The sequence below is a fragment of the Pseudopipra pipra genome, chromosome 12 (genome assembly GCF_036250125.1).
Source record: "Pseudopipra pipra isolate bDixPip1 chromosome 12, bDixPip1.hap1, whole genome shotgun sequence".
Classification (NCBI taxonomy): domain Eukaryota; kingdom Metazoa; phylum Chordata; class Aves; order Passeriformes; family Pipridae; genus Pseudopipra; species Pseudopipra pipra.
Genome location: NC_087560.1, coordinates 14,958,518 through 14,979,026, shown reverse-complemented (window position 1 = coordinate 14,979,026; position 20,509 = coordinate 14,958,518). Strand labels below are relative to the sequence as shown.

Below are 20,509 nucleotides of genomic sequence, written 5' to 3'. Positions count from 1 at the left end.
TCGAGAGTTACATAAAATGTGGCAAATGACACAGGTCCCTGTAACATACTGACGTCATGTGAAAAGGCTGTAAGGATTACAGAGAGTCCCTGGGTGCTGAGATCAGGTTGATCATTCAAGAGCACAGCCCTCATGGATGCTGGTTTAATAGCAGGGATGCAGGGAATGGAGTGGTGCGGCAGCACAGCGGCTTCAGATGGACAACCTCCTGCTACAACACAGCGGGAAACACCGGGAGCACACGTTATTAGCTGTGAAGCTGCTGTTTCCCGGCTCCTGTCAACTTACACAGCTGTTTTGCCACAGATGGAAAGAATTGATTGAGAGGATATTTAGTTAAAAAAAGCTTCTAGCCTAAGATCAAAACAGTACCAGGAAGCCAGTACAACATCCAGCAGAACTCATGCAGACAAGATACAGCAGAGACATGTGGTCTGAGCCCAAGAAGTCAGCGGTGTGAAACCACCCACGGCACCAGACAAGTCCATAACAGGCACGAGGACAGAGGTAGGGCCAGCCTTAGAATCATGGCAAATGCCAGAACCCACAATAATGGGGCCAGCACTGAAGATACAGCTTCCTATGGGAATGCACCTGTGCTAAAGACAGCTGTACCTTGATACCTTTATGTCCTTGTGCCTGTCCTGCAGGTCAGTGGAGCTCTGATCAGCAAATACTTCACCTGCAGCACTGTATACAGCCCTCAGTCCTGCCAGCCTCACTGCCTTTTTCCATGATTCCCATTTCACCCACTCCAGACATCTCCCACCTAATTTTTAAGAGCAGCTCCACTAGATTTAGCTATGGCATCGGAGACATCAGCAGGACTGTGAAGCTGTTGTTACTGCACAAGTTCATGCTCCTCCCTCCAGGTTAGTTCTACACCAGAGCAGTCAACTGGACCACCACAAACTAAACTGGTTTGGGTACCTGCACACCTTTTTCATGCAGAAAGCAGGCTGGGGATCTAGAAAGATCATGTAACTCAGCCTTCTGCCTTTATGTGAACACACCGTAACATACAATAACAAGAAGTAATTAAAACTTATACCATGATTGCACTGTCTCCTCTTCTTACCAAGCCACAGCAGGCTGCACACATGCATTTGTATCAGATGACTTCAGAGACTAACTTCAAAAAGGCCTAGGCTAAAGGGGCCTCCTATCACCACCCTAAAACACTCTTCAATGATTGAGAAAGGAAAATATCTCACATAACACACACAGTGATAAATGACCCACATCAAAATGGAAAAAAAAAAAAAAGAAATCAATCACCACCTTAAAATTTTCCAGCCAAAGCAACTTATATTGTACATCCTGTAACTAAATCCACAGAAGCTTATACCATGCCATTCTGGACTTACTTCAATAATACATGCTCACATTCATCATTCCTCTCTGTCCCAAATTTACAGATCTTGGCATTTCTGAGCCAAGGTAAATTTGTTTTCTCTATAGGCTGTTTATTTTATATTAATGCTCAGCAAAAATACAATCCACAGACCTGTTTCACACTATTGCTCCACTTTATCACTAAAGAAATAAACTGAAGGCCAGGAGCACCATTATGGAGACAGAGACACAGTGCATTGAAAATGAATATCATATTGTTCGTATCTCCAATGATCAAGTCATATTCACCCACAGAGTCTACAGATAAGTTCATTGTATTAATAATACAGGGTTATATATAGAAAACACACTGACTTTATGCCTGAAGGGCTATTTTAAAAGGCTTCTTTTTAATGTAAAATACATTTTCTCAGTTATGTGGTAATAGATTGGACTTGAAGAGACATGTCTGCACTGCTACAGGGTGTAAAATAATTGCCTGGCAACTATGTTCCCAAAGGAAAACAAACGCAAACCATCTCCCACTGCCTCCATTACGGAGCCAGGAAACACAAGATTCCTTGAAGAGCCAAAGTGACCATGCCAGAAACAACACCACTGCTTCCACACATCTCCACCCACTTCTTCAGATGTCACCTCCTCCTCTCTTCCAGCAGCCACGTGGGACAGAGCAAATGGCATCCTGTAGCTGGAGGCAAACTCTCCTCCCCATAGAGCTGGTACCCATGGGCTCAGTCCTCCTTCCCACCCACCCTCCCAGCTGACAGCACAGCCACCAGGCTCCAGTTTCAAGCCGAAGGGAATGATGCTGATCCTCTGCTCTGATGTTTTTCTGCTCCACAATTCCAGCATTGAGATGATCACTTTTTTAAAATGCAGACAGTTTCCTTGGCATTTTGCCCACTCCTCCCCCATCAGATGGTGGGGAGCAGGGCAATAAGCTTAATATCCTTTGCCCAGCCCCAGGGACCTCTCATCTCAGGCTGCTGATCGTTTCTTTGAACATCATTCCCGGTCCAGTAAAGTCAGTGGAAACTTAAAATTTGCTCTCACCACAGGTGCCAACACCCGTGCTGGCTTTGGGCACACGAACATAAGGGAAAGCAAAAAGCAAAAAAAAAGGGTGGTGATATGAACACACCCAAGCTGGCTCTGCTCAAGGTCTGGAAATCATCTCTGCATAGAAATTTGCATTCACATGACAGGGATAATAGATGCTGCAGCTGAACCACTGCTGAAAGTAGGGTGTTATTAGCTTGGCTGTTGCTGCATGTGCCTGTGCTGTTTCTAGGCCAGCACTCGAAAATCTGCAAGTTACTGTACTGCTGCCACGAGGAGTTTGCAGCTCGCATCTCTGCCTCACTGGTGTGAAAAATTAATTTTATATTCTAGTGACCAGCTCTGAGGTTACTGACACAGTCCAAATTAAGCACACATTCAAAGTTAGGATTTTCAGGGGCCTGAGAAGAAAGAGTTTTGCACCATGCAGCAAGAGAAACAGCACATCACACTCCCAGCTGAGGCAAACCATACACTTCTGGCAACCTCTTCTCTCCAGCACTGCACAGAAAACTTTTCTGCCGTCTCTTGCAAACCAGTGTGCATCTCCTCCCCACAGTTTGGGAGCCACAGCATCCTGTGCTGCTGGCCCTCAGCCAATGCAGGGCACAAATCAAGTGCACTTGGGCAACCCTTTGCAGGATTTCACAGCTATGCCACAAACACAGCAATGCCACATGCTGCTGCACGTTGCAAACAAAGTGAAGAGTACTCAACACTTGTAGAAGATATCCTGTTCGGTCAGAAGCTGATACATCAGTGCAAAGCCACAGTTAGTTTCAAAATAGCTTAAAACAGAAAAACGTCACACACCTCTGAAAGTTAAATGTGTATTTTCCACTACTCTAGTGAAACTGGGATCCATACTGACCAACTATGCTACATAAAAACCTAACCTCTCATCCAGGCACTCATTGCAGCAAACAGCAGTGGGACTGTCAATACCTTCCTCATTTGCTTCCTAAGGATCATGCACGGGACACAGTGGACTGACCCCCTTTCCCAGCTGCCCTGAGGAAGAGAATGAGCACTGCCCCATTTAGAGGGGTGTGAACAAAAAGATCACTGGGGTGTCATTTGCAGCTACCCCCTCACATTCATCACAGAAAGTCAGTGTGAGTCACCAACAGCTCAAAGCAGATCCAAGTACAGAGCACCAGGCCACACTGAACTGCCTAGAACAACCTGAAAGGCTTTTTCTGTTGCTTTGAAACAGATGCACACCATGGCCAAAGTCTACATTTTTTTTAACCTTTTGAAGTCACAACCTACAGCGATATAATCACATCTGCAGACTTGGTGTCCACGCAAGCTTTCTGCCTCCAAGTCTGTTCAACATCCACCTCACTGTGTGAAGGCAGGTGGTATTTTAGTCTCTGACAAGGTAACTACATAAAAACACCCAGTGCCAGAATCCATTTCTAGCCTACACTTTTCTTGAGTAGCACACATACAATGAAGCCAGTGGATGTTTGAATCCTTACTTATTTTTAAATGTTATGTCATTTTCACTGGCAGTCAAGTAACGCATAAGCGTGCAAAGTAGTACAACCCTCAACCCTGTGAGCTGCGTGTTTGTGTGCTTTGAAAACCATAGCACTGAACGGTGCTGCCGGCACATTTCAAACCTGGAGGATGAAGAATTCCATGTGGAATAAGCGCTCAGCAGCAGGGGTTGGTAAGCAGGGGCAGCCACTGAGCTCTGTCAAAGTAAACAGCCCAGGGAAAGCTGCTGGAGCATCTCTGACGTTCAGAGACGGATCTAGTTTTTTTCCTGTGGCCAGCAAGTAGCTAGCTGTACAAAGCCAGATGAAGAGGAATTTAAACTGTGTGTAATTCAAACATGCTGCTCCTGCAGCACTCTTGGCCATATACAGAACTGGCAGCAAAATTCACACACGGGTCCAGTACTCTGCAAACTGGGCACCATCACGCTGGATTCCAGTGAAGCGGAGGAAATGAAACTCATGTCTCTGGAAGACACTTAACAGGAGAAATACTATCATATGGATATATATACTATCATATGGACTAAGTACTACCACTGGAGAGGCGGGATCCCAAGCTGTCACATTGCAACACCCTCACTTCTCCACCTCCACAACTGAATGCAAGTTTGCTTGTTTATCTAATAAAACACTTCCTAACTCAACACTTCCATGCCTGCAGAGAAGGCTTTCTACTACAAACAGAGTGACTTACCACAGCAGAAACCATAATGCAAGCCTGATGAGAAAACATGAAGCCCTTTGCTTGACAGGTTGTCTTAATTTACGATCAAGATCTGAACTCGGGGCTAAGGGTTGCATCCCAATTATGCCAGAATGCAGATGAAGAAGCGAGGCCTGTGGAGCTGGTTGCAGAAGCATTCCCAGCTGCCAGGCATGAACCAGGGCAGAAGTGACACAGGCAGGACACTCTGAGGCAGCATTAATAAATGCTTTGAAGGAAGCTGAATTCAGTTTTCATGGTTGGAGGACAACGGTGATTATATAAAGGCTATATACTGAGAGAGGAGGTTTTCTGACAAGTCCTGCTACTTTTCTCTTCATCTGCTCTGGCTCTGCGATATCTCTCCTGCTCCACTCCCTACCCAGCAGCAAGGATGCCTGGCTAAAGCAAATGGGAACTCAGCTTAGGGAAAAGTTTGAGGCTTTTCTCCTCAACTACTATATGAAATGCTTTAATTTAGTAAATCTTGGGAGGAAGGAAGCCATTAAAAAGGGAACCAACAAAATGGCCACACTGTACTGGCAGTCCACAGCACTTTGTAACAACTCATAAAAGAAATACCAAATTACTGTAAACCTCTGCAGGTGGAATTGGGGTCTCTAGCACCTAACTAGCAACACCCCAAGCTTATCCCAAAGCCACATGTGCTGCTTTGCTTAGTCCCACCTCACACTCTGCAGCCCACGCAAGAGCTGTCCGTGTCATCCTGCTTATTTGCTAAGTAACACCCTCCTACAAAGCTGTTCACAAACAACTCATTTCTCCTTTCACATCATCTCTGTGCAAAGCCAAGGGTACGAACAGGAGCCGCGTGCCGGCTGCTGCCAAACATCCCACTAAGGAACGGGGCAGGCTGGGAGGTGAGCACGGGGGGGCCATGGTGCAAACAAACAAGTCAGGGCTTGAAGGTGATCTTAAATCTATTCACTGCAGAATCACCAGACCCTGCAAAACTTCAATGAGCACATGCAAGGAAAACAGAAGTCCCCACCTCTTCCACTTACCTACCAGAGTCTGAAGTGAGCAAAAGTACAACAGGAGAGGGGTTCCCATAGGGGTTCCACTGCTCCTATGGCAGGGGCACATCAAATTCTAGGAGGAATCCAGCAGTCAGGGAATGGTTTTGCATTCAATGTTCAACACAAAGCCAGAGGCATTTGCCAACCAATGGTTACTGCAACCAATATGAGCACTCTCTCTTCTCTCCTTTTACTTTTCCCAGTCTGGTTTCTCTCAACCTCTGCAGCCATTTCAAATTCTGTTTTTTCATCTCCTTCCAGTTCTTCACTCATCCTTTGCAGACAGCTTCTACATGAAGTTAATTCTCTTTATACTTGGCTTTTCCCTGGTTCCTGCCTCCCCAAGGTACTAATTACAATACAGTTTATTAGCCAGGCACACAACATTTAAGACTCTAATTTTGCCCTGCTTTGAAGGAAGCTAGACACCACTAAAGCAGTCCACTGCAGTCACTAATAGGGAAGGAGATTTTTAAAAAGCACTTTAGTGGCTTTGGAACAAGACTGCCATTTACAAAGAGACACTTAGAGTAAGTCACTTCTGTCAATGAGAGTATTGCTCAGAAAGCATCTTTAAAAATAACACCTTTAGGCTCTTTTAAAATCCATCACTACCAAAGAGCAAGTGAAGCAGTCTCAAGTAGTCTTTTCCAGTGAAGCCTCAAACAGCAAAGGGCTAAATTTTTCAACCCTGAGGTTTGAGGCAGATGTGAAGGAAGAAGGGATACCATTCAGCTGTCAATGAGGCTGCATCATAGGAAGCATAATCACAGCTAGGATAACACAAAATTACCATCCCATTAATTAATTTAGCTCAGCTTATTATGATAACTGATAGAGATCTGGTTCAGGGCCCAAGCCTGGGTACCTCTTTCATTCCAGTTACCATCACTGGAGCAGCTCAGTGCTCATAATCCTAGACCACAGGATGCCACAGGATGCCATGGAACCAGACAATACCACAGCTAGCACTTTGCTGATAGGGAGAAAAAGCCCAAAGAAGGCCTGGAGATGTCCACAACAAAGCCAGGAAATGAACCTGATCTGCATCTTCACCAGAAAATACAAATAGTAGTTGTTCCTCAGCCAACAAGCATTACCCCATGGGCTAAGCCATCCTCTCCCAAGTCAGCCACTTGTCGCTGTGTCCAAATGCAAATAAAACTAGATTTCTCTGGGCACGAATATTAGTCTTGACTGATAAAGGGAGCCAGTTTGGACATGACAGGTCTGGACAGCCAGCTGCAAAGTAAGAGCTTGGCTTAGAAACATTACCCACATGTGGCAGGAAAGTTCCTCTGTTCCTGCCAAGATGCCACCATCAACAGAACCTGCCTCGTCAGTGTTGGCTCAGAGGAATCAAACCGCTCTTCCCCCAGCATTTCATCTCTCACTTGCTTCAGCAGCAGGGGCAAGGGAGAGGTCAGGGAAATACACAGTGACACAGACTCCTGGAAACACTCCATGAACCTAATATTTTGTGACGCTGTCTGGATACCAAGAGTTCTGAGTGCAATCAGGATGCTGAGAATCAAATTGGAAGTGTCTGAATCTATACACTGTGCACCATAGGGGGGCGAATAAAGGAGAAAGCAAAGGTCATTTTAGCTTCAATTGCACTTCCAGTGTAGCAAATATCTGTGCATCTCTCAAGGATTCCATACCTTGAAGCCTCAGTCTGATGCCTAACACAAATCCATAAAGATTTGATCAAGTTCGACAGTAACATCAGTACTTAAGTACAAGTATTGGAGTAACCAGACACACTCCATTCACGTCAAAAGGCCTGGTTAGCTAAACCAGAAGATCACACTTTGCCACAAGCCATTCGCAGAACGTTTTGTTCATTTTGGCCAACCACTCCCCCAAAGCAAGTAATTTTGAAGATGGGGATACAGAAGTATTGAGCTGGAACATTACAGGAGAGTCTGGAAAGAATCTTCCAGACATGAGACCATACAACCTTACACTGAATCCCAGAGAGAACTTTGCATCTGCATTACCCTGCTAATCCATTGCTCACTGGATACCTGCCCACAAAATACCAAAGATGCAGTCTATTAACAAGGGACCTTGAGCACTGTTCAGAGATATACTTCAAAAGTTTGCAATTTGAAAACACACAGAACTCATTCTAGAGGCTGCATCCAGTATTTCCCATGAGTCATTATATACAACTACAGTAATTCATTAGGGATCTATTTAAATAAGAAAAAAAAAATCTGGCAAAAAGCTTGTCCAGCATTGAATTAAGCTGAATGATTCAAATCAATAAATGCCATCTCAGCTACAAGAGGCTACACCATAAGCCTCAAATGCTTCCACAAGAAACAGCAATAAGTTTGGAACTTCTGTCTTCTTGGTAAGAAAGAGTGAGAACTGAGATTAAGTGCAACACAGCAACATTGATGCATCATAATCCATGGAAAACACTGAACTTCTGTACAGGGCCAGCACCTGAGAAAGTTGGTGCAGTTGTGCCAAATGACACAGCAAAACCACAAAGCTGTGCCTCTAGCACGTGGTTTGCTAGTGTGGCTTAACTTCAATAGCCATCAAATAACTCCCAAGCTGATTTTGGAATCCATTTATTCAGAGTGATTTGTCAATGCAGAAGTGGCCTCCGTTGAGCAAATTAACTCATGGAAGTGAACAGATTATCTACCTCCATGGAATACTTGAATACTTTCAGCCTTTGCTCTTGAGTTCTCTGAAGTTGGCAGGTTTCAATCCCAAAGACTATGAGAAAGCTTTTCAGTAACCCAAAGCAGCTCCCCTGATTTACAATTTTTAATAGTATTAGATATCCCAGATTGTAGACAGAGAACAGAAAACAAAAGCCAACTTAGACTACCATCATAGCACTGTGACCTAAGGGCTCAAGCAGCCACATGGTTTTGGCATCATCTTTTGATAACAAAAATACAAACTTAAGGCCAAAGAACCACTCTTTGGATCAAAGCTGAAGAACACAAGACAGATTCCTGCAGGAACACAACTGAGCTCAGCGGGAATTCACTGCACTGAGCACCTTGGATGAGACCATCTACAGGAACACCCAAAATGTCATCACCACCCTTCGCAAACAAGCACCCCTAGACAAGGCATCCCTTCAGCTGAAGCTCCTGTTCCTCAGCCAGCAGCTGCACTGACTTCAGACATAAGGACCTGCATTATAACTAGACATAGGCAGCAGGAAACAAAGTGTGCATCTCATGCAGAGCCTGAAAGGCCCATTGTAATTAAGAGCTCTCGGCTCTGTACGTTGGACAAGACAAACACAAAAAACACAGTTTTCTTTTGCTGGTAAGCCCTAAAAACGCTGCCCACTATTTCCCATAAAGGGCACATACGTCCAACGCTTTCTCTGTCCATCACAAACCACAGCACTTGGCACAGGCTATGGGGAAGGTTAATTACCACAAAAATCAAATTTTAAAGACAATGCATTCAGGACAGAAAATACCACCATGTTTGAGTCACACAGACACATGTTTCTCCTTGGGCTGAACCTTGCTGTGCAATGGGACACCACAAAAACCAGTGACTGATCATGAAGTGCAGACAGGACCCAAGCACAGGGAAAACTATTTAACCAATGCCAGCTGACGTTTCTGCAAAGAGCATGTCAGTGCTCAAACATGATTAATGATTTACTTTAGCTCATGGCGAGGGTGGATGCTCTCTCAGCAGAGCACAGTGAGGATCCAATAGAGACATACTCTCAGGGAGCCTAAGAAAAAGGGGTGGGATGTGGAGAAGGTGGTGTTTTAATTTTTGGCTTTCTTTTAAACATCCAAATCTATTCTAACTGGCAATAAAAATTCATTTTGCTCAGTCAAGTCTGTTTTACCCCTGACAGTAATCGCTAGTCTTTATCTAAACCCACAAGCTTTTTCACCTCATTTTCTGCCCCCACCCTGTTGAGGAAGGAGTGAGAAAGCAGCTGGGTGGGCGTCTGGATGCAGACCAAGGTTAACCCACCATACCTCCCCAAGCAGGGTGGATACTCTTTAGAAGAAGAGTTAAAGCTTGAAGAATAACTTGGAGAAAATAGGTATACTAAACCACGACAATTACAGCTCTTCCTGCAGCTCAGAGAGACAAGGAGAAGCAAGCTGTAGGACTGAAAAACTTGAAGTCTAACCACAAGTTATCCCTCTTTAAAAATCAAAACCTAGTTACATACTGGTATTTTCTGTTGTTTCCCAATTACAGGGAAAAAAACGATCAACCCCTAATTTGGCACCTCAATACATCATGCAACAGAGACCATGTCAGGATGAGAAGTAAGCATGTTTCCAGCAGATGAAAGTTATGACCATGGCACAACAAGCAGCAGGACACCACTGGGGACATTTCTCCTTCATGTTTTTCAAAATCATTTTCTTTCAGTCAGTATTTTAGCTTCTCTTTCAGAAAGCTCCAAATGCTTCCCCTCTTCTCGCTTGACATTTCTCAGCGTAGGCATGCACGTGTGTACACACAGGCCTGATATTTTTCAGAGGTGCAGGGGACTTGCCCAGCTACTGTCCCAAGAAAGGCACATGCCAGTCCTCCTGCAGCCTCCCAGAGATTCCCTCCAAGCCAAAGCGTGAGGTTTGGTCCACACTCCAGCAACATAATGCTCCCAAGCAACTCTGCTCTCTGTTTGCACAAAGCTGAGAAGTGGAAAGAGGTAGCAATTATTTCACATCCTCCTTTTCAGAAACAAAAACAAGAACTCCAAACAACCTTCTCTGCAGCTCTTCCTGTTGAAGTTTTACCAGAGAAAACAAATACCATTCATTGTTTAACACGACAGGTTGCAAACCTATGAAGTTACGGTGTTTTCTCACTCCCTGTTATTCCTTTGGAGAATTAAAGGGATGAAATAAATCTGAAACTACAGAAAATTCAGAACTCTGTCCTGCTGTGGCAAACACATCCATCACTGCTATCCTCTGGCCATCCTGTTTTGAAGGTACATGCTCCCTGCCAGCTGAGAGCATGCAGAGCTCCATCTAATACAGGTTCTAAGAAGACTTCAGGAAAAGTACTTATTTTTCCTCTTACATAAATTCACAGAATAATTCCTCTGTTTTAGGAATGCAGGGAACACCACTACTTGTCACCTCAACTGTAAAGCAATTCCATGTTGTTTCATGCAATTCTTCAGGTATTAAAATGTTACATATCATCCTAAAATACACATATACAACATACACTTCAAGGCTGTTTCTTCTACATTGACCCAAACCCAATGCTGATTTCAATTCAGCCAAAAACCTTTTAGTGAGGGACAAAAAATAAATAAATACCACAAATATACCACTACACATCTTTAAAAGTGACAAGTGAAACATTTCTGAAAGGTTTATGTATTCTTCCACACCCACACCTCTTCTCAACCGCCAAGCTTTCTTTCAGTTTCTTTATGCCAGAGTTTGTAGTTGCCTTTTTATAAAAACAACTAAAGAAAATGTTGGATTCAGATGCAAACATCAAAGCACCAAAAAACACTTGAAAGCAAATCTGCCATAATTGCTTAAGAAACTGGGTGAGTCATGAAGACCTCAATACAACTGAATTATCCAGGTTCTGACAAAAACTTCACTGTCATATCACAAAACTTCACATCACCATAAAACTGAATTTTAAGTCTTTCCACTTTCAGTAAACTAAGGCATTATGAATTCTACAGGTAAACAGCATGGCAAGTGTTTTACAAGGACACTTCAATATTAAAATTAAGACAATTCCAGCAATCCTTGCACAGGAAACAGATGTAGCATGGAATAACAACTTCTTTGCTTCCACACTGGCCCTCACAACCACTATCTAAAAGTCACCGGGCTTGCAAACATGCAAAAATCATCCTGCAGACACCAAAAAGACGTTAAAAAAATACAGGGAAATGAGCTGGCTGCTTGGTGAGGAGAAAGGCTACTATGAAGCAAGAGGCAACAGAGAGGAAACACAAAAACCAAAGCAAATTGCTTTTCTTATTTAAAATAACAATGATGATAAATATTCAAGCAAACCTGAAATAAATATTTTGCTTTTATGCTGCAAACAGTCATCTAAAATTACTGACTGTGTCCGGGCACTGCTGCAATACAAGCCCAGTAAAAGATCTTCAATGCAACGGGCACTGTGCAACAGCAGGAGGGGGCTGCCTGCCTGCCTCACTTCAGCAAGGAATATTCACGTAGCAAAATGCAGAAGCTCATCACATCCTGAATATAGCTGGGGGGAAAAAAGAAAGTGCTAACTGGAGAGCTTAGAAAATCTGGGTTTAGTTCTGATGTGTTTCCTAGATTTGCTAAGTGAGGAGGGGCAGATCCAGACCTGTGCTGTAGATCTTCACCTCTATATAATTACAACTGCATCCCCACTTAAAATCTGGGAAAAAGGAACGGTTCCTTTTCGCTACGCTTTGATCCATCCACTCAAACTGAAACATCTTGATGCAGGGACCATCCCTGTAAGGACTATACACTGCTTCCCATAACAGGGCAGAGCCCTCTCAGCACTGATGGGAAGAAGTGCCAGATACCCCAGGAACTCCCTGAACAGCCTGTGATCGCTATTGGTCATATTGATGGTGTATGGAATGTGGCAGTGTGAAATCTTTTCTCAGTGGAGCAGGCACTGCTACTTGCTTTGCAGTGTGTATCTACAAAGAGAGTCTAGTGGTTGTTCCAAGGTGACCTGGAGAAGGGACTCTTGGGGTTCTAGTCCTGGTTTTTTGCTGCAGAGCTATAATGAAACCTTGTAAATCAAAATCAGTGGCCCACTTTTCTATGCATTAAGAAAAATTAAGTCTTCCAAACTTCACTGGAGCACTTAAACGAGTTACAACACAATGTACTATCACATTTATTTAAACTTCCTTGGATGATGCTTAAAATATATCACTTGTAGCTTCATCTGGTGTTGATCAAAAGACAAAGCTATACTAATTCAGCCAAGCTGCAACCTCACCCACTAAGTAGTATGCCATTGTTTGATCTTAATACTGTGAAGGAATAGCTGGAGACCAAGGAGTCTACAAGTAGGGATTATTATACACAGAGGACAAATTCATTTTGATGAATTGCAGAATAACTCTTTTGAAGCAATAAATTTACACTGCTGTAGCAGGACAGAAGCTGGCTTTTGGTCCTTTGCAATATCCTGAAAGGAAGAGAAAAGAAAGTCTGTGAAACCTGAGAGACATCCCTTTCTGGGAAACAGGGAATATCTGCTCTCCCTTGCAGAGAAGGGGAGGGATCACAGTTCCACTAAGCCCTCTGTGGGACAGGGGCTACAAGACCACTTAAAGAGTCACACTGCATGAAGCTCCTAAGCAAGAACAAGACAGCCCTTCAGTCCAATGCATTTTCTGCTCTAATTCAAGATCCCTTTAAACCTCAGCTGCAGGAATACTGCAGGCCATTAAAACCCAGAGAGCTGGCTTTCACAGAGGCACCCTGCAAGTGCTAAAGGGATTTTGAAAGTGAAGGCTGGCCAAAAGAAATGAGACATTGGTTTTACGACAGATCATAACATTTCTAACAGGCCGCTCTTTCTTTCAAGGCTTACAAATATCACTTGGCCCTTACAGAAAAGGAAGAACTGCCAAATGTTCTGCTAAAAATAATAAAAAATTCAAACACTAAAATCAGTGAGTCCACGCTTAGACATCAAGTGCATTTTGCCCTTAAATGCCTTTAGCCAAGAAGACATCAGATTGTAAGCCGCAAATTGCACACAGTATAGAGTGTAAGAGATAAACATGTTATCTCTACACCATTTCATCTATTAGTAGTAGATAAAAAAAACCTTTAAACCAAAGTATAAATAAATTCCAGTTACTCACAAGTTTTCTTGACACTCAGAGATACGACCTATACCTGGACTAGAATTTGTTTCTACTAACTTATAAAAAAGTTTTTGTGTTAATATGTCCATGCCACACTCCCAACCCAGGTCCTGAGGAGTCTGAAGGCATCAGAACCCAGAGCTGGCTCTAGTTTCTTCTCCACTCTGCAGTCAGAGACCCAAAAAACATCAAAAGGCTTCTTAGAAAAGAAATATGAATGTAGTCAAAAGAGCAAGTTTAGAATAACTTTCTGTGCAACTCAGCTGCAGAATAGACAATATTCTCTAATGGGAAAGGCATACTAGAAACAACTTTCCAGAAATAACATTGCCAGCATAGATATATTGAGGGAAAATGAACGGTAAGCAATAACCAGCCAATGCTTGGCAATCTTCATCCCCACTAAAACATTTATTTTCACTCCATGGGGTTTTTTTTGCCCCTTAAATACCTCAGCGACAAATAAATTATGAACATTACAGCTAATTTATTACTCAGCACTGCTGAGAATGGTGAGAAGAAAAAAGACAGCAGTATTTTAAAGCTGATTCTTATTCTAGGAAAACAAACACTTTATTAAAACCAATAATAAATTAAATGGAAAAAACTGCTCTTGCAGTTAAGTCTGCCCATGCCTAAGACATTCAGGCTCTGCTACTGTCAACCAAGCAAAAGCTTTATCATTGCTTCAGCAACAGAATCAAGCTCTTAAGCTCTGCCTCAGTTTCCCCACCTGCGACACTTCTCTCACCCACTTAACTCAGTCTGTGAAAACTCAGGGGAAAATTCTATTGTGCAGCACCAAGCACAACAGAAAGCTCTGAAGCACTGCAGTATTTCCAAAAACTGTCTTTAAGGACGTCCTCCACACAGACCTCACCACTGACTTCAAAGAGTGTTTGACCAGGTTTGTACAACAGGAGCACAGTATTCGCATTTGTCAAATTTAACATGGGAGGGGAAGGGCTTGAGCACCAATACAACTTAAAAAATCCAAGAGCCAAATTCTGCTCTTAACCCCTCAGTTCCCTGGTGTTCATCACACAGGACCCCTATTTCTGTTTGTTCCACCAGGAACCCTTTGATGATTAACTTCTGTATTTATCTTTCATACTTTTTTTTCCTGAAGATGGAATGTCAAGATTTTCATTAATATCCCAAAACCCAGTGGCAATAAAATTGCACAGAAGGAGCTTGTCTCTCACACACACTCTCACCTGGATTCACACAGCACTATTTTACTGCAGACATGTTAAGAGGGCTTTTGCAGGCTGCAGTGAAACACTGCTGCACAGGCAAAGCTCTCCCTGGGAAATTAGGTGTAGCTCAAAAGTTTTCATTCAGCAAAACAAGAAACAATTTGGCATTCATTCCCACGCAAACACCAATGCACCCTCCTTGGGACGGACCAATTATTTTCCTTTCCATCCCATGCTCAGGCCAGTCATCCTCTATCACTTGATAAAACACATGAATAGCTGCATTCAAAGCTGCAGCAAACAGAGACAGCTCAGTAAAGCTCTGTAAAAACAGCTCCGCAGAGCACACCACAGAACTGGTTCCCAACACACTTCCCATATGCATGTCCTTTATCTAAAGGAGCCCATGACTTTGGCAGATGTTGGATGCTTGCAAGTAGGTCAGTTTGAACCGGAGCGAGTCGAGGCTAAAGGCTAGGGAGGGAAATTAAATTGTGCTCCTGCTCCACAAACTGTGGCTGTCAAACGAGAGCTCTTCACCTTCTGCTCAAGCAATGATTTCACCACTGGCCAGGCAAAAGATTTGACTGGCAGGGTGATGAAATGCCTCAGTGATAAACCGTCAGGAGCACCTGGAACGTTATTACCAGTGAAAATATTCCAAAATATAGTGCACGTAGGAATTCATGGCAGGGGGAGGGGGAAGGACAGGGAGGGAAGTGTTGCCAAGGTATGTGAATCAGCCTTATCAAAATCCTCATCGCTGCACGGCCAGCATGACTGATCACACTGCTGCATTCACCCGAAAGGCACAAGGCTCCGGCTGGAGAGCGGAGGTTCCAGCCTTTCCCTCCTGGTGCCATCTGCACCAACAACGCTCAGCTCTTAAATCCACTGCCCAACGCTGCGGGAGAGCAACTGCACAGGGAAATCAGCTGGGCTTTAAAAAGTTGCTGCGAAAACCCTGAGTAACTTCTGCAGCAGGAATGCCTGCAGACTACAAGCAGCAGTTTCCCCACTGCCACTGCAGTTGCTGGGAAATTCAAGTTTCCAAAAGCGCAAAGAAGTAATTAGATGAAGCCAAATAAATGCATACACAAAACCTTACAAGAATATGCAAATAATAGGGTGTATTCAGCAGCCCCAGAAATTAAGGCAGCAGCACAGGCTTGTATTTGCATAAACTATGCAGGATATGGCACCAAGTAATTTTGGAACATGTGCATTTTGCAAACAGCAAGAATAATAATAGACAAATATTTTGGAACGTGACATTGATACATTGATCAAATACTCCCTAAAACTTCACATGAAGAACCTCAGAGGCACTGTACCACTTTACCACAGACATCCACTGTTGGCGTCCTGGGGTATTTTCACTGCTGAGTTCTGTGGGAAAAGAATTGGACTTTATATAGATTTTTATCAGCATTTATTATTTATAAAGCCCTGTTGGCAAGCACAATGTTTTATGAACGAATAAAAGTGAATGATCTTTGCTTCAAAACCACATAATGAATGAATGTATACTTTGTACATACATTCAAGTGGGCGCTGCTGGTTTATTGTACAGTGAACACAGAAAAAGGAAGGTTTTTTACGTCTCTAAAAAGAAATAGCAACATCCACTTCTAAATGTACTGACATGAAAGCCAAGCCCAATCCAAACTGAGCTCTTCAATCACTCCTGAGAAGCCAAGCCTCTGCCTTGTTTTCTTAACAAGCTGAGTTTTTGCCCTCATGGTCTCCCTGTGCAGAACAAGGCAGACAATAACTGAGGAAACCAACTTGTCGCCGTATAAGGCAAAAAAAGGTTTCTCTTCCTGAGTTACAAATAACTAGGGAAAGTCACAACTGTGGCCAAGGAAAGCAGAAGTATGAATACAGTACTCCTTCACTGCTGACAGGCTAAAATTAGTAGTTTATTCAATTGCCCAGAACTACACACTGTGCCTGTCCTACACAGCATCTCCCTATTTGTCTGTCTGTCTGTTTGCTCTCCGCTTTGTCTCGCCCGCTAATTTGTCCCTTGGGGAGCAGCCTGGCAGATCACAGCCAATCCCCACTCATCCCAGGAGCCTGAGTAAATGAATATCCACCTGCAGTTACACCTGAGCAACTCTGCAGTGCCTCCACTGATTTCACCCCATGACAGCACCTGAGAACAGCACTTGGCCTCGTGGGACACTCCGTCTGCAAAAACGATTACGTCCTCCACACTTTCCACCGAGCATCTTTCCTGCTCCTGCTCTCACTCCCCTGCAGCACCTGTAAGCACAGCACTGGCCAGGCTCGCTTAAAGCGCACATGTACCCTCCAAAGATAATTCCACATTTGCATCTGTTCATTGTATGAAGAGCTGCATGGCATTTGCAATGATGGCAGATAAATTATACAGGGAACAGAGGAACACTTGCCCAGTGCAGCTGGGCCACTGCTTATGCATGCTGGGGATTGTTTTTAGTTTGCTTTTCTTCTTCCCTCCCCTCCACTGACCAGTTGTCTGTTACTGCCTGTGGATCTGGCTGGCCACGGGGCATTGCTGTCATGCCGCTCAGGATACAGACATGGAGAAGGGCTGAGAGTAGAGACAGCAGCACCTCAGCTGAGTTTCATCCCTCGGAGGAGGGAGGGTACAGGAATCGTGATGGCAGTGGTCATTTCCAGCCTGTGGGGCTGAGGTGCGTGAAACACTCCAAAGGAGTGAGAGGGAGCGAGTGCTCTACTCTGGTACAAAGCACACACCAAGAGTTGGGGAAAACAGGAAAAGAAATGCTAAACCGATGAGGAGAGAGCAATGCAAAGGAGTTTGAGGAAAATGCCACACTAGGGACTATTGCTGCTGATCAGACACTGTAGTGAAATGTGCCAACATACAGTCCTCTAGCAGATCCATACATTTCCAGCACACTGGTGCCCACTGGGTGACATCACCCGTGGGCTCTTCCCTGGCTATTACTTTGAGGACGGATTACCCCACACTCATTCACACTGACAGCTCATTTTGCAAGCAGCCCATTGGAAACAATGTATTTACTTACTAAGGTATTACTCACATAAAAGAGGCATGTTCCTGTCAGGCTCCTACAAATTAAGTTATACCCACCTATACTCATGTAGGGTATAGAACTGCTAAATTTATCTCATCAGATCTGATGTAGTTTCCTTTGGAATTACAAATATGTTCCAAACTAAACTTATGTTTTATTATATGGAGATGAATTCTAATTTCCATTTCATATTAATGGAGAATATTAACCATGGTTAGTTTAGTCACATACCTTGAAAAATTATAGATCACGTTCAGTACAAATTTGCATAAGTAGTTTGAGCATGTGAGAGGAGCAATGCTAAATACTGAATGCAAGTACCGAATGCAGAGATCTTACACTTACTGTAGAATATATTATGTGTATGGCCTCAAAAAGCCTCAGAGATTATGCATATATTTCTTTTCCATGGAAACTATAATTCTCAAATCCAGCAATCTATTTTGAGAAATTTAAATCAACTATACACTTACATCTGCTGGAAGCAGAACATTTCCACAGGCTGTATGCTCCAAGGCACAAGCACAGCCGTATGGACATCTTCCCAACTCTTCTACTATACTTCTGCCTCTGACACCACATCTCACTATGCAGATTTAGCACTGAAGTCTTATTTTGGCTGTTCTGTACCCAACACCGGGACTGGCGGGGCTGCTGCGCTCAGCACCGCTGCATCACTTGAGAGGATGAGCAAAACCGGGTAAGGCGGGAGGCACGAAGTAAATGCCCCGCTAGAATTTCTCGGTATTTATTCACTGTGAAGCAGGAAGGCTGGCACCGGACCGGAGTGCCCGGCCGGCCAGGGAGCCCGCAGCAGTGCCAGCCCGCCCGCCGCGCTCCGGGCGCTCGGGAGTCCCGGGACCGGCCGCAGAAGTTGGGAGGCAGCGGGTGGGTGACCCCTGGGCACTGCTGAGTCATTTCAGCCGCCAAACGCCGAGCTGCCGTGACCCCTCCGGGCTGGGGGGCTGCCCCGCCGAGCCGCCCCGGCCAAACTTCCCCCGCGCTCCGCCGCGCACCCCCGCCCGCGGCTCAGCCCCGCCGGGGCGGGGGGCTGCGGGCCGGCCGCACTCACCAGGTAGGCTCCCACCGTGCCCTGGGCCAGCATCAGGGCGCACTCGGACACCAGGAAGAGCTGGATGCTGGAGAAGCAGGAGACCTTCCTCCGCCGCCTGCGCTGCCGCGGCGCGCCGGCCCCCGGGAGCTCGGTGCCGCCGCCGCCCGCCGAGCCCCGCTTCCCCGGCATCCTCCCGGGCGCCGCCGCTCCGCCGCCGCGGGATGGCGGGCCCCGCGGCTGCTCCGCGCCTTCCTCCTCCTCCTCCTCCTCCTCCTCGGGGTGCCAATCACAGCGGCAGCCCGCGGCGGCTGCCTCTCCGCCCGCGGGCTGCTGCTGCCATGGCCAGCTCGCCGCCGCCTCCGCCGCCGCCTCCTCCTCGCTTCTCTCCTCCCCTCGCCCGGCCGCGCTCCCTCTCTCCGCCGGCCCCGCGCAGGCCGGATCCGCGCCCCCGCCGGCGAGGGGCGGGGAACGCGCGGGGATGGGGATGTGGATGGGGATGGGGCTGGCGGAGGCTCCGCGGAGGCGGGCGGGGCGGCCCCGTCCCGGGATCCGCCGGTTCTTGTCAACGCGGGGGAAGCGGCCGCAGCGACCTCCCCCCCAGCCCCGAGTGCCCTCCGGACCCGCAGCCGCGAGCAGAGGGAGCGGGGATGCTCCCGCGCGGCGATGGGAACGGAGGTTCTTCACGCAGGTTGTGCCCCCGCGTTGGTCTCTCCGGCACCTCCTTCCAGGTGTCACCCACCCCCCTGCCCCGGGCGCCCTAATTTCATACAGCTGTAGTTGTCCTTTTGCAAAGGGGAAGGGAGGCCCTGCAAAAATTAAGCGGTCATTTAAAAGGACCGGCAGAAGGTGTCGTGCGTCGCGTTGCCGCTGCCACGTGGGCCACCCTGCCTGTCCTTCGTGTCCCAGCCCTTCCAGTGGTGCCCTTTGTGGTCACCCCTACCTCGAGTTCTAATTTCAAGAGATATCTTCTGTTAAAAACCACTAATCTTCGCTTCTACTATTACGGATCACATTCCTTGCTGGCACAATAGCAAAACCTGATCTATTTCACTCCTTGAGTGCACTTTTCCAGTTCATTTCTGGATCCACACTGGGGGCTGCTACCTGACTTCCTTATGTTATTAACCTTCCAGTTTTGTGTAAGTTTAAATCCATAATGATCCATTTAGTACTGAGATGCTCATGGCCTTTGAGAGGAACAGTTTTCTGTTGGAAACACAGGTTACATTTCTCAGAAATAAGTCATGATTTGGATCCTAAATTTCTTTTCAAAGGTGGCTGAGGCAGCAGTTGTTCAAAACTCCTGAACACCTCAGAAGATACCTGTGAAAATGGAACTTAAGAACATTCTAATTTTTCAAGGCACAAGCCAGTCATCACCAGGAAGTCAAGAGAACTGATATTTTAAATGAGCCCCTTTTTTTTTCCTTCCTGCACTCTTCTTGAGTTTCTCCTCCCAAAATACTCTCATCGCTTGGGGGCTTTTTATTTTGGCCTACTTTTATGGGAGTAACTTTAGTAAACACGATGCTGAAAATTACTCTTGAGCAGAGTCTCCACCCAGGTTGATGAATCTTTACCCAGATCAGCTGGTGCACATTGCCCCGCAGAACTGCAAACCATTGAGAGAAAGAACAGGGAAAGGCCTGGCACGGTCAGTTCCTGCCCTTTGCTCCTCAGCTGCCAACACCTTT

At 45.4% G+C, this 20,509-nt stretch overlaps 1 protein-coding gene across 1 annotated transcript in view; it reads right to left on the bottom strand.

Moving 5' to 3' along the window:
• The window catches only part of SLCO3A1 (solute carrier organic anion transporter family member 3A1), a 139,332-nt gene extending 119,893 nt beyond the window's left edge, over nucleotides 1-19,439 (bottom strand). The window contains exon 1 of the mRNA XM_064669054.1: nucleotides 18,834-19,439. Coding sequence (XP_064525124.1) covers nucleotides 18,834-19,004 — 171 coding nt within the window. The 5' untranslated portion in view covers nucleotides 19,005-19,439. The remainder of the gene's footprint in view (nucleotides 1-18,833) is intronic.
• Between the last annotated feature and the right edge of the window lie 1,070 nt (nucleotides 19,440-20,509).